This window comes from Tachyglossus aculeatus, chromosome 9 (assembly GCF_015852505.1).
Source record: "Tachyglossus aculeatus isolate mTacAcu1 chromosome 9, mTacAcu1.pri, whole genome shotgun sequence".
NCBI lineage: Eukaryota > Metazoa > Chordata > Mammalia > Monotremata > Tachyglossidae > Tachyglossus > Tachyglossus aculeatus.
Window position 1 is genome coordinate 49,534,036 of NC_052074.1, and position 16,833 is coordinate 49,550,868.

Sequence of the window (16,833 nt, forward strand, 5' to 3'; positions counted from 1 at the left end):
TGTACAATCAATCAAGACTGCTCTTGGGTTGTTGCATACTCTCTGGTAAGATGGAAATTGCACATCAGGGTGAATTAATAGTCACTCCACTCAGTGAACTGAAAATGAGAGAAAGCCCCCAGAATATTGGGAAGAAGAAACACAAAAGATGGGGTTTTTATGGTGTTTGTTAAATGCTTACTATACGCCAGGCACTGTATGTACTAAGCACTCAGGTAGATACAAGCTAATCAGATTGGCCAGAGTCCATGTCCCCACAGTCTTAATACCCATTTTACAGATGCAGTAACTAAGGCACAGAGAAGCAAAGTAACTTGTCCCAGGTCACACAGCAGACAAGCGGCAGAGCCAGGATTAGAACCCAGGAACTTCTGGCTCCCGGGCCTGTGCTCTATCCATTAGGCCATGCTGCTTGTCTGGGTTTTCTAGCTGGTCTCCCTAGTTTTCATTTGAGAAGTCAGCAACAGTAAAGCATGGCTCTTTGGGTTTGAAAAACTGGGTTACATACCATATTCATGTCAATGCCATTGGTGTAAGTCCATGCGTGTTGGAAATACTCCTCGAGCCGCTGTCTCAGCGGGTTGGGGATTTGGTGAAAGCGAATGAATTCTTTGACCCGGAGCATCTGCATGTGGTACCTGGCGGTCCCCGAATACAGTCTTTGGATAATTGCAGACACATTTCCAAAAATACTTGCATACATTAGTGCTGGAGAAGATAAAAAACAAAGTAAGGCAGTATTCTTCCACTTTGGCACTCTTCTCTTAGGAGTTGGACAGACTGATTTTGGCCCCTCACGGGACAATTGCCATTGCTTCCCACTGTCCACAAGAGAAAGTTACAGTGCTTTATGACTGAATTTTACATTTACTCATGTAAGTAGCAAACCTTAAATGAAAATGTTAGTGTGCTGGATTTTTTCATTGTAGTATTCTTCATTGAGTTTTGGAAGTTGGGTGTCAAACCAGACTGTTTATAATGGAAACAAAACACCTTTAAACCCCGACTGGAAAAATGAAGGTTAGAGAAATATATTGCTCCTTTTATCAGTACAGGAAGCTTTGACACAGCAAAGATACTGCATTGATGAATGCAAATGCTATCAGGAACATCTATTTTAGAAACCTTGATATTTATTCTGAAGTTTCAAATTCTGCTGCACTTAAAAATATCATACCAGCATTCCTAGAGAAAAGGAACAGCTAACTTTCCTGAAAAGCTATCGATGAAATGAAATTCCTTTCATCAAACCTTATTTTTCCATTTATTTGCATTATGCAGTTGGAAATGGAAGGCTATGGACGTTCAGATCTGCTTCACAATCGGCCTTATGGCGTTTAATCAACACTGTCCGGCACGCTAGTGCCCTCGGGGCTGCGGTGGCTTCATGGATTTCCCATTTCTCAATTTCCTGAGGGCTTTCCTCATCCCCAGCTAGGATAAAACTCACAATAGTCCTTGAGGGAGAATTTTAGGAGAGGGAACAAGATTAGAACTCACAGCTCCATGCCTTTCATTTGGTCACTTAGCCTTGAGGCACACTGGAGATTTAGAAACTGGGTGGCATTGTGGTTTGACGTTGAAATAATGGTTGGAGACTTTAAGATTAACCTATCTTCTTTCTCTTCCAAGTGTTCTCATTTTGGGATGGACTCTGGGAATCTCGTTGATGGAGGGAAGGGAGACAAAGAGACGGGGGACAGATCCTGGGGAGCAAGGATCCTGTAAAATGGGTATGAGGGAAGGGAATCCTTCTCTTGTGGTAATATGGAAATTGAGTGAAACCCAAAGCAAATGCACATTATTATGGTGAAATTCCACTTATCAAGTTTCTGTATAATGAGGAATATTAAGAAGAGAAGGAGTGTGGCCTAGAGGGGAAAGCACTGGCCTAGGAGTCGGAGGACCTGGGTTGATGATGATGATGATGACGGCATTTGTTAAGCGCTTACTATGTGCCAAGCACTGTTCTAAGCACTGGGGGGGGGGGGGTACAAGGTAGTTAGGTTGTCCCATGTGGGGCTCACACTTTTAATCCCCATTTTACAGATGAGGTAACTGAGGCCCAGAGAAGTTAAGTGACTTGCCCAAAGTCACCCAGCTGACAAGTGGTGGAGCCGGGATTAGAACCCATGACCTCTGACTCTCAAGCCCAGGATCTTCTCACCGAGCCATGCTGCTTCTCTAATCCTGACTCTGCTACTTCCCTGCTATGTGACCTTGGATAAGTCACTTCACTTATCTATGCCCCAGTTGCTTCATCTGTAAAATGGGGATCCAATAGTTGATCTCTTCCTATTTAGACTGTGAGTCACACGTTGGGCAGAGACTGAGTCCAACTTGATTAATTTGTATCTACCCCAGTACTCAGAACAGTGCTTGACACGTAGTAAGCAAGAAAACACAATAATCTTATTACTATATTGATACCTTTTAAAAAGCCTAATTCTCAATAATCTTAAATTTTCTCAAGTATAATTGCCATCATTTGGATTTACAATAGATTACCAAGGATATCCAGAGGATTAGTGATGATTTGCTGCTTCTACAAAATTGTTTCAAAACACCTATTAAACAATTTTTAGCTGGATTAATCTCTTTTTGGATAAACTCAGATTCTATGAAAATGGATCTTATGTTTCTTCATGAGGAATTCATGGTACTGGCTAATAATATTCTGATTCTTTCCATGGATAAAAAGAAAATTTAGCTTTTACATGAGGGGGAACTACATTGGGGTTTCTTCCTCTTCCTTCACTCTAAAGCTTGTCTTATATGAGATGGTACTGCTTATGAAACTAACTTTTATTTTCAAATGAACTATATTGTTTAGTTTGAGAATTCTTATTAAAACCTCATTATAATAATGATGATGATGGTATTTATTACGCATTTATTACATCCAGGCACTGTGCAAAGCACTAGAGCAATGCAAAATAATCAAATCAGATGAAGTCCCAGTCTACATGGGCCTCGCAATCTAAAAGGGAGAGAAAACTGGAACTTTATACTCATTTTACAGATGAGGAAACTAAGGCCCAGAGAGGTTAAGTAATTTGCCCAAGGTCACACAGCAGGCCAGTGGCGGACTTGGGACTAGAACTTGGGTTTCTGATTTCCAGTCCTATACTCTTTCCACACTACCGCACCATGAACATGTGTTCATCCTGAGTGCTCTCCAAAGCTTCTTACAGTGCTCTGCATATAGTAAGCACTTAATACATTTCATTGATGAGTGAATGAATGATCGATCCAGATTTGTGACCACCTGGAATTGAATTAGGCAGTCTGAAGGCACCCACACTTTCAGGCTATTATGGTACAGGCACCCCGTGGTTTACAGGACAGCTACCGCGCTGTAAAGTAGTCCATAACACAAAATTTTATAAATTGAAGACCCCTTCCGCAGTGATTTTCCATTTGTAATTGCGAATGCCCTCCTTGCATTCTGTTCTGCCCTGTCTGCTTTGGAGTCTTCCAGGCTATAATCAGAGAGGTGGTTCCCCTTATACTTTCTACCATACACATTCCCTCCATCTCTGAGACCCCTTCTCCTCCACAAGAATAGACAGTTTAATAAGAGTTAAAATACAATAGATTTCTTTTAATTAGGAGAAAAGTGAAATCCAACCTTACTCAGAGTTTCGAAAATAGAAAAAAGACCCAATAATTCTCCCCAAATGTTTTTATGCTGCCCAAATCCATGCCCTAATTATGATATGTGCAAGCAATAAATGGTATTCGATCATTCAAAGTATCTGATAGTGTTGGAACACTTTTACTGTCCAAAGCTCTTTAAATCCTTTCCAAAAATAAAACCCCAAAGCCACTGGAAATATGACAGTGAGGTTAATTAAAATGGCCATATATTGAACAGAAAATTTAAAAAGCCTTAATTTCATCCTATTGAAACCGATTCAGTTTTCTAGAAATACTGGGAAGGAACGGATTCAGCGTCAAAGCAGGAACTGGCCATCCACCTGGAAGGTGACCACAAACATACTCTGGTGAATATTCATAACCTAAAGCTCTCAGCTGAGAAAATCTTGACTTTTCATTTGGGTCTCTCGGTTGGAGGCCAGGACAGATATAAACTGATTCTTGACATTGGTTACCTGGGATGTTTCCTAGGCATGATGAAGAATTCTGATATAGCCATAATAAAACAGACTCTGAATGTCTTCTGGAGGATTGGACAGACCATTCAGTATTTAGGAATTTTAGAGGTCTTGAAACAAAATACAAAACTTTCAAGCTCATGATTTCTAGCTAACAGGGTCATTTTAACTGTATTTCTTTTCCTTTGGATTATTTTTTCTTTTAGGAGAATCAGAATATATTCAACACAATATACACAAATTCAAGCGGATCAGGGTTGAAATAAATGTTGCAACTATTTTTATTCTCTGTTTACATATTTAGTCTAACCGCTCTAATAATTATTATTCTTACTTCAGCCTTACTAGTAATATTTTTATATTCCCTTCCCTACCCAACCCAAGATTAATTGGTTATTTCCCTAGTCTTTCTGGAACTAACACTCCAAATTCCTCTGAAACCACAGACAAATTGGATGAAGATGAACCCACTAAAATCTGCTCAGTGAACTGGAAAAATAATTCATTCCTACATTCATCTTTTTCCCCACCTCTGGGGGTTTGCACTCTCTCCTGTTCTATATAGGATATCCTAGTGGGTTTTTCTCTCTTTCCATCCTCTTTTGCAGTTTGACATCCCAATATTCTTTCTTCAAATTCACTCAAGTTTACATTATTCAGAGAGGAGACATGTAGGCTTGTCTTGAGGCATTAAGCAGTGAAACATATAAATACACACACAACCAGGTAGTGAAACACCACATACACACACCCCACACTCTGCTACACACACCTGAGAGAGTTAAAGAATCAGAGAGAAAAATAGACAGATAGAGGTGGGGTAAGAAGCTTGTGAAATACAAACATTGAACAAACTTCCAACTATAGTTCACAGCTACCTGGACACTACTAAATGGTGAATCTGAGCTATAATTATTAATTTTGTGATCGTAAGGCCCCTATAACTAGCTTCATCCTTGAGCTTTCAGATATCCTCATAACAAGAGAAGCAGCATGCCCTCGAGGATACAGCACCAGTCTGGGAGTCAGAAGGACCTGTATTCTAATCCCGGCTCTGCCACGTCTCTGCTGTGTGACCTTGGGCAAGTCACTTAACTTCTCTTGCCTCAGGTACCTCATCTGTAAAATGGGGATTAAGACTGTGAGCCCTATGTGGGACATGGACTGTGTCCAACCTGATTACCTTGTATCACTCCCGCGTTTAGTGTAGTGCCTAGTGTAAAGTTAAAGCTTAACAAATACCATCAAAAAAACAACAACATCTGGGTGCATATGCTACCATACGTTTTGAATCTTTACAGCAGAGCGTTGCCTCAGATAGATAAAAACAGTCTGATACAAAGGAAAGTACAATATGATATCATTCCATTAGTTCTCTGCATGTGCTCATTCCCCTCCACCCCCAACTTGATACTTGAGGCGTCCACAGGCTTATACTCTAGTATGACAATGTGGTATTAGTTCATTCTGTTATAGCACCAAAATGAAATTTTACTTACAGCCAATCAACATGACACAAATGGAAAAGATTTTCTCCGAATTGGTGTTAGGAGACACATTGCCGAATCCTACACTGGTTAAACTGCTGAAGGTAAAATAAAGTGCTGTGACATATTTGTCCTTAATGGATGGCCCAGAGCTTGCGTCGCTCTGATTGTACCGTTTTCCAATCTGTTGTCCTAAGGAATCCAACCATCCAATTTTGTCAGTCAGGTAAGGCCTTTCTACATTCCCAATTGCATACCAAATGCAAGCAAGCCAGTGTGCGATCAGAGCAAAGATGCACATGAGAAGCATCAGCACCGCAGCACCATATTCAGAGTATCGGTCCAGTTTCCGGGCCACTCGCACCAATCGCAGGAGCCTGGCAGTCTTCAAAAGGCCAATTAGGGTGGTTGTCTGTCAGGGAGGAAGAATACATAACATCAGAAACCAACAAGATGGGCAATCCAGAGTGAGGTGCATTTTGCGAAAATCTGCAAATCCAAGAGAACGAGCTAGGGAATGATGTGAAACACAAAGGTGCGCATTATTTAATAACGGCATTTTTGTACTGGGGGGTGTTCATTTAATTTCTCTTTCAGAACTGTTATCTCTTACCCAAGTAACTTCAAGGGAAATAAACTGTGTATTTTAAAACAAGAAGATGCCTTTTCTAGCAAGATGTATCGTCCTGGTCATCGGAGAGCTGATCTCTGAACGCGATGCCAACTCTGATTCCCTTCTGGACTCAATGTGAAGCTGTAAACTGAGTATGCAGCCTCCATCTGGATTGGAACTTCTAACAATATACTATATTGACAGCAGACTATCCCATTTTATAGGTAAATAGCTATGCCTCTAATTAGGGGATTATAGTTGACCAAGTAACTAATGGTAGGGCACTATTATGTAATAATGTGGCACTAAAGTGGTGGTTTGGCCTTGAAATCAAAAATCTGCAAATTATATGTTCATTTCTTAGATTTCCTTAATAATGCTGACTATCAGTACTATATAATTCACAGGCCGTATAATTATTCTATAGTTACCCGGTGTTTACCAATCAATTCTTGAGTAATTTTATCTGCTTCTTCTTGGTGTTTGTTTTGCAGAACACCCCCAACTGTGTTATGCATTGTAATCACTAATTTAAAAATCAGAACACGGCAGAGTCTTTATCTGTAACTGATGTCCTACTTGCTGCACATGCCCAGAATTCTCCAGACATGCCCGAACAACAGGTGGGGGACGGGAGAGGGAGGAGACAGTGGGAACAGTGTGTCTGGGCAGAAGTATTAGCTCGGAGAAAATGAGCAAAACGGAAAAAGGGGCGAGAGGGAATGGGGGAAGACAGCCTCAAAGGATGAGAATTTGGAGAAGGGAGATTCCCCGTGCAGAGTGAAGAGAGGGGGTTATCAGGAGATTGAGAAGGGAAACATCAGGATGCAGGGCCACTGAGAAGTGAGGAATGAGGGCACTGCCCAGGGCTGAGAAAGCTTCCTCTCAGATGGGGCACAACTAAGAAAAAAAGCAGAAGGTCAAACATATAAAAAAATAAAAAGCCATGAAATGGAAAGGTAGAGAGAAGGAACAAAAAGCCAAGGTCCTTGTTTTCCCTCCACATTCTTTGCAGGCTTCAAATGTTTGATGGTGATAATGCACGCAGAAGAATCAACGTCATAGATTGATACATGAAACCACATCTGGTCCAGCCAGAGCTGCGAATGGATCTGAGGCCTGACAAGCAGGGACACAACAGAATCAATCTGCTCCAGCTGTTGGAACACTTCCAGAGATAAGTGTTCTATTTATTTATTTTATTTTGTTAGTATGTTTGGTTTTGTTCTCTGTCTCCCCCTTTTTAGACTGTGAGCCCACTGTTGGGTAGGGACTGTCTCTATATGTTGCCAATTTGTATTTCCCAAGCGCTTAGTACAGTGCTCTGCACATAGTAAGCGCTCAATAAATACGATTGATGATGATGATGATGATGATGATGATGATGATGATGATAAACCAAATGCTCCAGGAAGAAAGGGCCGGTCTCCCAAAACCAATACCTGCCAGAGTCTGGGAGTAGACACTGCCTGATGGGGGTGGTGGGAAAGAGAGAAGGCTGACAAGACGCAGACAATAGATACAATCAGTAAAGTAGCTACTTTGCTGTCAGGTAGACTACAAGTGGCAAATTATGGCTGGATGCCAAGAAGTGAAAGTACTTCCCAAGCGCTTAGTACAGTGCTCTGCACACAGTAAGCGCTCAATAAATACGACTGAATGAATGAATGAATGAATGAATGAAAGAACTAAGGTCAGGAATCCAGCTAGCAGTTCCTGCGTATAGAACATGATGGATGTTAAACACAAACCTGGAAGGAATCAGAGCTGTCCAGATCTGCTTTCTGAACATCCACTTGGTGCAGTTCACTGTGCTAATTGCCTGGGCCATGTAGAATAAAGAAGTGACATGTTCCCTGCCCACAAGGAACTTACATCCTAGTGTGGGGACACACTTAAAAATATTGACAAACAGGAGTCCAACATTTCAGGATAACTATTATTGAGAGAAGGTCTGTTTGCCACATCAACTTAGGTCGGAGAAGCAGCTTGGCCCAGTGGCTCGAGCAATCAACCAATCGTATTTATTGAGCGCTTACTGTATGCAGAGCACTGTACTAAGCGCTTAGAACACAGGCCTGGGAGTCAGAAGGACCTGGGTTCTAATCCGGCCTCTGCCATTTGTCTGCTGTGTGACCTTGGGCAAGTCACTTCACTTCCTCTGTGCCTCAGTTACCTCATCTGTAAAACTGGGATTAAGACTGAGCCCCATGTGGGCCATGGGCTATGTCCACCCTGATTAGCTTGTAACAATCCTAGCACTTAGTATAGTGTGTGGCACATTGATGCCTAACAAATGCCATTTTAAAAAAAGAATCTGGAAGAAATGAGAACTTCCTGTCAATCAGATGATTATCCCCTAAGATCATGTGGCAAAAAGACCAATAAGAGCTGAGTTATCCTGAAATGTTGGACTCCTGCTCATAAATATTTTGAAGTTTGTCTCCCATATTAGAATGTAAGCACCTCACGGGCGGGGAATGTGCCATTTCTTCATTTTGTACATCTCAGGGCCACAGTATAGTCAACTGCACCAAGTGGGTCTTCAAAAAACAGATCCGCACTGCTCTGATTCTACTTAGACAATTTCAATTAAATAAATAAATAAAAGTGTGGCTTTTTAAATTGGTCTGGAATACCCAGCGGATTTGCTAGTGTAAAGGTAGCCTTTGCTTTCTATTCTTGTTCTTTTCCCTGCCACTTCAAAACCCCTGATGTATTTGTTTTTAATACTGTGATTTAAGACGGGGGGGCCTAGGAAGAAAGAACCCAGCTCAGGGTGCCAGAAGTCCCGTGTTCTGCTACTTTGCTGTTTGCCTGCTGGGTGACCTTTCTGAGCCTCCGATTCCTTATCCATAAAAGGCAGACAATAATACTTCCTCCCCCTACCTCACAGTGATGTTTTGAGGGTAAAGCAAAATAATTGTCGAGAAAGCATTTGGAATGATTGAAAAGTCCTAGGCAAACTCAAGGTACTACTTTTCATTATAGGAATACTCTATAGGTACTTTTCCTTTTTGGAAGAAGATTGGTATATAAAAATTGAGTGAATAAATGGAAGACTTTTAAAGGCATTTTTAGTGTGCAATTCTTCAGAGGAAATGCTTCCTCACAAGTAATTCTTCTGGTGACAGCCCTGTGATGGTTTTGCTTAAAACGATACTGTATTGATAAATGAATCAAGTCTACTGTTCATACAATGCAAAAACAATCAGCTAATGCCACTGCCAAATTTCTTCTGGATTCATTCCTAAATCAAGATGAATAGAGTTTGAAAACAGAATGTCATTAAGTCCACCAAGCACATCAGTTGACATAATAAATAAAATATATGAATAATAGGTGAATGGCTTGATTATCTAGAATGGAAGAAGTACAGTATAGGATGATGCATCTGTATAGCAGATTGCCATTTTTCATGTAGAATAATTGCAGGAACAAGCAGGGAGACAGAGAATGTATTACTGAGCAGTTGGTACATAGCTCAGTTGCATTATAAGGATGAATGGATTATGACTTCAACTGCCAAGTAAGTTCTCTTGTGCTTGGTAATGTCTGCCTTTGCGCAATTACGCTCTTCTGACAAGGTGAAAAATGCTGGTGACTTATTTGTTTGTTGCCTTATTGTTATCAATTCACCTGGGCATTCAGTTAGAGTCGCTATAGGGTAAAGCTAAGGCATCAAAAATAATGCTTTATAATGGGGACGGTGCTTCAAATTGCAATAGCACTTTTTATCTTCAGTGACATTCACTACTTAATTCTCCCCCACCATCCCCATAAGACTGTTCAGTTTATACTTTGTTAGTTCAACGTATCTGTAATTTATTTCATTACCTGCCTTCCCTGCTAGATTGTACAATGCCTGAGGGCAGGGATTATGTGCCCTAATTCTGTGGCATTCTTCCAAGTGCTTAGTGTACAGTGTTCTGCACGGAGTAAGTGAGGGAAGACAAATCAATCAATCAATCAATCGTATTTATTGAGCGCTTACTGTGTGCAGAGCACTGTACTAAGCTCATGGGAAGTACAAGTTGGCAACATATAGAGATAGTCCCTACCCAACAGTGGGCTCACAGTCTAAAAGACAAATGCTTAGCTTAAACTTCTGAAGAAGCTCATATAAGCATTAGAATTCCTGGTTCCATATCTCACTAATCTACACACTTAATATTTCCTCATACACATATTTGGAAAATGAACACCCAAGAAAATAACCATTTCAGCCATCCATTTTGAATTTTTTTGGCTATAGAGATGGTGATCTTGTTTGGTATGCTTTATTAAAAAGTCTTTTAGAGGTCTATATTGGTCTCCGATGTAGAAAAGAGGTCCCAAAACAGGCAGTGTTGATGGTACATGAGCCTCATAGCTTCTCCTTTGCCCATTCATTCTAGCCAGTGGACAACTAGCTTGTTCCTTTTCACTGAGCTCCTTGACCCTCCCTTGCTCTCTGCCCCTCAGAAGGTTTAGTAGAGCAAACTCTGCCCTATTCCTCTGCCTGGTCTTTGTTTTCTACTATCTGGGCCCTGCCTGGGGTCTATCCATATAGCTCCAACCCTAGAAAATCTTATCTTCCACAGGGCCCCAGACCCATTCGGCAGCAGTTCTAATGGCTGGGGAACCAACCTCAGCTTTCCTCACCTTTTTTCACTTCTTAAGAGGAGGGAAGACAACTGGGGTCATCGTCATCATCATCATCATCATCATCATCATCAATCGTATTTATTGAGCGCTTACTGTGTGCAGAGCACTGTACTAACCACTTGGGAAGTACAAGTTGGCAACATATAGAGACAGTCCCTACCCAACAGTGGGCTCACAGTCTAAAATCATCATCATTAATGGTATTTATTGAGTGCTTACTAGGTACTAACTGAGCACTTGGGAGAGTATAATACAACAAAGTTGGCAGATACCTTCCCTGCCCACAACAATCTGACAGTGAGCACTCATTATGTGCGGAGCACTGTACTAAGCTTTTGGGGGAATTCACCACAACAGAGTTAGCAGACAGGTCATTCAGCTTTAAACCAAGATCCTTGGGCCATTAGAAACCTTAGATGTCTCTGCAGATTTAGTCATCCTTTCCTACTTAAGTCAGAAGAACCACTGAATAATAATCATGGTATTTGCTAAGCTCTTACAACGTGCCAAGCACTGTACTGAGTGCTGGGGTAGATACAAGTTAATCAGGTCCTACATGGGGCTCACATTCTAAGTAGGTGGGAGAACAGTTATTGAGTCTCCATTGTGTAGAAGCAGAAGCGCTAAGAACATAAGTGACTTGCCCAAGGTGGTAACATAGCAGACACGTGGTGGAGCCAGAATTAGAACCCAGGACCTTTGTCTCCCAGGCCCGTACTCATTCTGCTAGGCCATGCTGCTTCCACTAGGCAACTGAAGAAACAAAACCTGATTTAGTATTATTTCTTCAGTTTTTCACTTTGCATGAGTGCCATATTTCTGGCCAGAGTTACTGTTGTTTGGTTCACAGGTGCTATAAATTATATCTAAAGAGAGAAATTCAAACACTCTGGGAAAATTCAAGGAGAAGGATTATAAATGACACAAGGCTTCCACCTCTAAGAAGTCCAGCAGTTACAAAAACATCTTTTTTTTAGCACTTCAATTTAGGTGGGTAGAAGACATAGTAAAAATCAACCGTTGCTAAAAAGCATAGATACTGCGTCATCTAGCACAACAACCTCTCTAATTTGAAAGCTTCTCAAGTGATGGCACCATATTTCACTTTCTTCTGGGTAAAAATGACATTAAGGGAAATCTACTTGATTAAGAACTGTATTTTTAATGGACAGTCAGAATTGTCTTTATTTCCCTAAATGACCACTCTTTCAGATATTCAATTACATTGACCTCCGAGGTGACTGGTGGTCACTTCTAATACTGACAGCTTTAAGAGCTACTTTCTTCCCACCCAAACGTTTATAAACTCCAGGCAAGTTCCAGGCTGTTTAATTTTTATTCTAAATTGGGGTGAGATTGCTAAAACTTTGGAAGGCAGGAATAAAATTCAAATGAATCTTGACAAGGTGAAAAAGAGTTCTATAAAACAGGTTAAAATTCAAATAGACAGGAGACGTTAGCATAGTTTGGGGTAGAGACAACAAAACAAATTCAGATTAGAGAAGACTGAATAGACACAATTACAGCAGAAAAAGATTTTAGGGAATTAGTTAACCATATGGATCAGCCCAAAAGCATCATCATGAAAAAAGCTTATGTAGTACTGGAATGTAATATTACTATGGCATAGTGGATAGAGCAAGGGCCCCCGGGAGTCAGAAAGTCATGGGTTCTGCCACTTGCTGGCTGTGTGACTTTGGGCAAGTTACTTCACTTCTCTGTGACTCAGTTACTTCATCTGTAAAACGGGGATTGAGTCTGTGAGCCCCATTTGGGACAGGGACTGCATCCTACTCAATTTGCTTGTATTCACCCCAGTGCTTAGTATAGTGCCTGGCACATAGTAAGCACTTAACAACTACCATCATCATTTTTATTACTATTACAACCTCAGGCTCTATGACCTAGTGAAGAGTGCTTGGGACTGGGAGGCAGAAACCTGGATTTATTTCCAGCTCTGCCTCTGAGCTACTGTGTGACCTTGGACTAGTTGCTTAACCTCTCTGAACCTCAGCTTTCCCTCACTGTAAAAGAGGTATAGAATGTGAGCTCAGTGTGAGAGAGGGACAGTGTCAATCTGATTATCTTGAATTTTCCTTACTGCTTAGCCCAGCACTGGGTACATGGTAACTGTTTAATACATAACATAATAATATTAATAACAACAATAATAATTGAGGAGCAACTTGGCCTAGTGAAAAGAGAACAGACTTTGGAGTCAGAGGACCTGGGTTCTAATCCAGGCTCTGCCAGTTGCCTGCTGTGTGAGCTTAGGCAAGTCATTTAATATCTCGGTGCCTCAGTTTCCTCAACTGTTAAATGGGGATTCAGCACCTGTTCTCTTTCCTACTCGAACTGTGATCCCCATATGATTTGATACAGCCACAAGGAGCAGAGCGAGCACAAGGATTGTGTCTGACCTGATTAGAAGAGTGCTCAGCACGTAGTGCTTAGTACACATAACAATAATATTACTAATAAAAGAAAGTAATTATACTCTGAATAGGTCAGATCTATAATAGAATATTCAGGTTTGTTCCACTACACTTTAAAAGTGATCTGGGTAAATGAGAGGGTCCAGAAAAGAGCAACAAAATGATGGCAGGGTTGGAAAAGAGGACTTCTGTAGAAAGCTTATAGGAACTGGCATTCTTTAGCATGAGAGAGAGAGAGAAGTTTGAGTGATATGACTGTCATATATATGATGCATTTTCATGAGGAGGAGGATACTATTCAGGGATTCTTCAGGCCAAGACAGTATGACTGAGAAAAAAAGGAATTAGATTAAAGCAGAAGAGATTTTTATTGGGCAAAGAACTTGACTATTTGGTTAAACACTATAAAGTGAGGGTATGACTGTTCAGTCACTAGGCTGATTTTCTGACCAATCTGGTCCTGTTAACATGAGCCCGTCAGAGGAGATTGGGTTATCAAGCAATGCTTTAGCTGATGAAATCCCATCCACAAAGCTTGCCTAGAAGTTTAGCAAGCCACAGCAAGTCAAACCTCAGGAAACAAAACACCTGGTATGGAGTCTCTATTCCTGATGCTCTTTAAGAAGACAATTGACAAGTTTTTGTCCCACAGACTTCTGTCACATCTTCCTAGAAATAGGTGGCTAGACCAAAGGTGATCTTTTCAGGTTCCCACCAATGCATGGTTCTAGATATTTGCTTTGGATTTCAAACATTCCTTCATGAGCACCATCACATTTTCAGTTAAACATTAAACTGTTTACTTTCTCCAAATAAATGTTTAGAAACTACATTCCTAAGCATAATATCTATTTACTAGTGGAAAAATGTTTCTAAAGAATATTTTGCAATTTCCCTATAAGAAGAACTTAAGAAATTAACCAGTCAGCCTATAATCCTGCCATTAGTTGGGTTAAAACAACAAACTTGCCCAAGTATGGGTTTGTACTGTATCCTCAGAAACCAGAAGTTCCTTGGGTTGAGAAAAAAAAAAGAAAAACAGAACGGGATAGGGTTATGGAAAAGGAAGGATCTGTTCTTAAAAGACTGATGTGTACTGGAAGGAATACTGAGAGTTGTAGTTCAAGCTCACAGGGCTCTGGGCCCATGACCTCCCTCTGGCCTGGACTGGCCTCCCTCCTCACATCCGCCACACTTCCTCCCTTCAAAGCACTACTGAAAGCTCACCTCCTCCAGGAGGCCTTCCCAGACTGAGCCCCCCTTTTACTCTGCTCCTCCTCCCCTCCCCATCGCCCCTACTCCCTCCCTCTGCTCAACCCCCCCATGCTCCACAGCACTTGTATATATATGTACATATTCATTATTCTATTTATTTTATTAATGATGATGAAGATGACGGCATGTGTTAAGCACTTCCTATGTGCTAAGCACTGTTTTAAGCGCTGGGGTTGGTACAAGGTAATGAGGTTGTCCCACATGGGGCTCACAGTCTTAATCCCCATTTTACAGATGAGGTGAGGCACAGAGAAGTCAGGACTTGCACAAAGTCACAGAGCTGATAAGTGGCAGAGCCGGTATTAGAACCCACAACCTCTAACTCCGAAACCCGGGCTCTTGCCATTCAGCCAGGCTGCTTATGTCTATAATTCTTTTTATTTATATTGATGCTATGCTATGGATGCCTGTCTACTTGTTTTGTCTTGTTGTCTGATCCCCCCTTCCAAACTGTGAGCTCATTGTTAGGTAGGGACTGTCTCTATTTGTCGCCAAATTGTACTTTCCAAGAGCTTAGTACAGTGCACACAGTAAGCACTCAAAAAATACGATTGAATGAATGGGTACCTTCACCCACCAGGCACAGAAGAAGCTTGAAGGGGCATTCTAAAGTCCTTAAAAGGCTCTGGATAATTGACTCAAATTCTGATGTGAGGGTGGGATTGATCCTGAATTTTCCTGTGTTGGCTGATTTGGGGCCAGGTTGGGCTACATTGCAAAATTCAGGGTGGGGCCAGGCGCCAAGTCAATCACACACCTTGGAGCATGTATGAAGCCAGGAGGGCAAACAAACAACTTTCTGAAAGTTCCTTCTAGCTTTATTCCGTGACTAGTCATTCCTCATCTACAAGACAAATTATGGCACAGGGTCTCTGACTCTGCATCATTTACAAAAATCTAGGAAAGGGAATGCTTTTTACTTAACATTTGCCAGTCTGTGCTTTTCAAATCATATTCTGATCATCCTTCTTTACAATAATCCTCTGAGGCAGGAAATAATGTTATTTGTTGGTATAACGCTATTTTTCTTACAGATGAGGAAATGGATGTTTGAGGAACTGAATAACTTAACCAATGCCAAACAAAAATACAGGAGAAGAGCTAGAATTAGGATTCACATCTTCACTGTCCTCCACTGTTCCTGAACCTACTGAACCTTATTGTTTCATTATTCCTGTAATCACATGGGGCTTTGGAATAATGTTATGGGTAGGAAGGGACATTGTGAGATCACCTAGACAATATTCTTGTCTTCACACTGACACCGTCTCTGACAGTCAGGATCTGCTTAGTCTTATAGACCTCTTCCATACCCTATTCCGCTGTTCAACAACCTCCACTGTCAACAATTCTACCTCCAGGAGTAGTTCAGGGCCATTAACTTAATAAGATGCAGGATGGGCTAGTGAAAAGAACACAGGCCTGGGAGTTAGAGGAGCTGGATTCTAATTCTGTCAGTATCTGATGTGTGTCCTTGGGCAAACTTCTCCGTGCCTATTTCCTCATTTGTACAATGGGGATGAACTATCTGTTCTCCCTCCTATTTAGACTGTGAGCCTCATTGTGGGCAAAACAGGAATAATAATACCTGTTTTTCCCTATCACACTATGACATTATGAGGCCAAAACTGTGAAAGGCCCTTGGGAATTAAAGCACTGGGTAAAATAGGTATTATTACGATAATAGTGCTGTTGGACCAACATACTAGGAAGGGAATGATGGTTGAAAATGGAATGATTAGAAAAGTGGGAATTTAGCTGGTAGCCTTTTTTGCTGGTGTTCATTATTAAGAAAGTATTAATGAAGCAGTCAATCCTGCCTAATGTCAACATTCATTTTCCACAACATTTCTTAAACGTTATTCATAATTCTCCACCAAATGACTTAAAGTTTCTCACTCTGTAAATGAAGCAATTAGTTTAAAGGTATCTGAGAAGTTTGGCTGACATTTTTAGCACAGAGTCTAGAAAAATAATTGTGCAAATCTGATCACGTCATGGTTAGTTCAGATGTGCGGATGCAAAGCCACGTGTTTATGAAAGTTAAACAATTTTCTACTCAGGAATTCAATACAAAATTCAAAAAAACTTGACGTTTCATTCAGTGCCATTTGTATGAAGGATATACTGTTTTTCAATTGGCATGATACAAGAAATTATTTCATGCCAATTAACATCTGCACTAAAATAATCCAAAATAACAGGATGCATGGAAAACCACTGTAGTAATCCTGTCATATGAGTGCAACTAGTCTCAC

At 40.9% G+C, this 16,833-nt stretch overlaps 1 protein-coding gene across 6 annotated transcripts in view; it reads right to left on the reverse strand.

Annotated features, from left to right (window-relative positions):
- KCNH7 (potassium voltage-gated channel subfamily H member 7) overlaps positions 1 to 16,833 on the reverse strand; it is a 318,392-nt gene that overhangs the window by 47,931 nt on the left and 253,628 nt on the right. For 4 of the 6 annotated variants that reach the window (XM_038751858.1, XM_038751857.1, XM_038751856.1 and 1 more), the window contains 2 exons: positions 5,618 to 6,017; positions 509 to 708 (listed from right to left, as the gene is read on the reverse strand). In XM_038751858.1, coding sequence (XP_038607786.1) covers positions 509 to 708; positions 5,618 to 6,017 — 600 coding nt within the window. Of the gene's footprint in view, positions 1 to 507; positions 709 to 5,617; positions 6,018 to 16,833 lie in introns of all 6 variants that reach the window. The other 2 variants (XM_038751859.1, XM_038751860.1) reach the window with 1 other exon arrangement.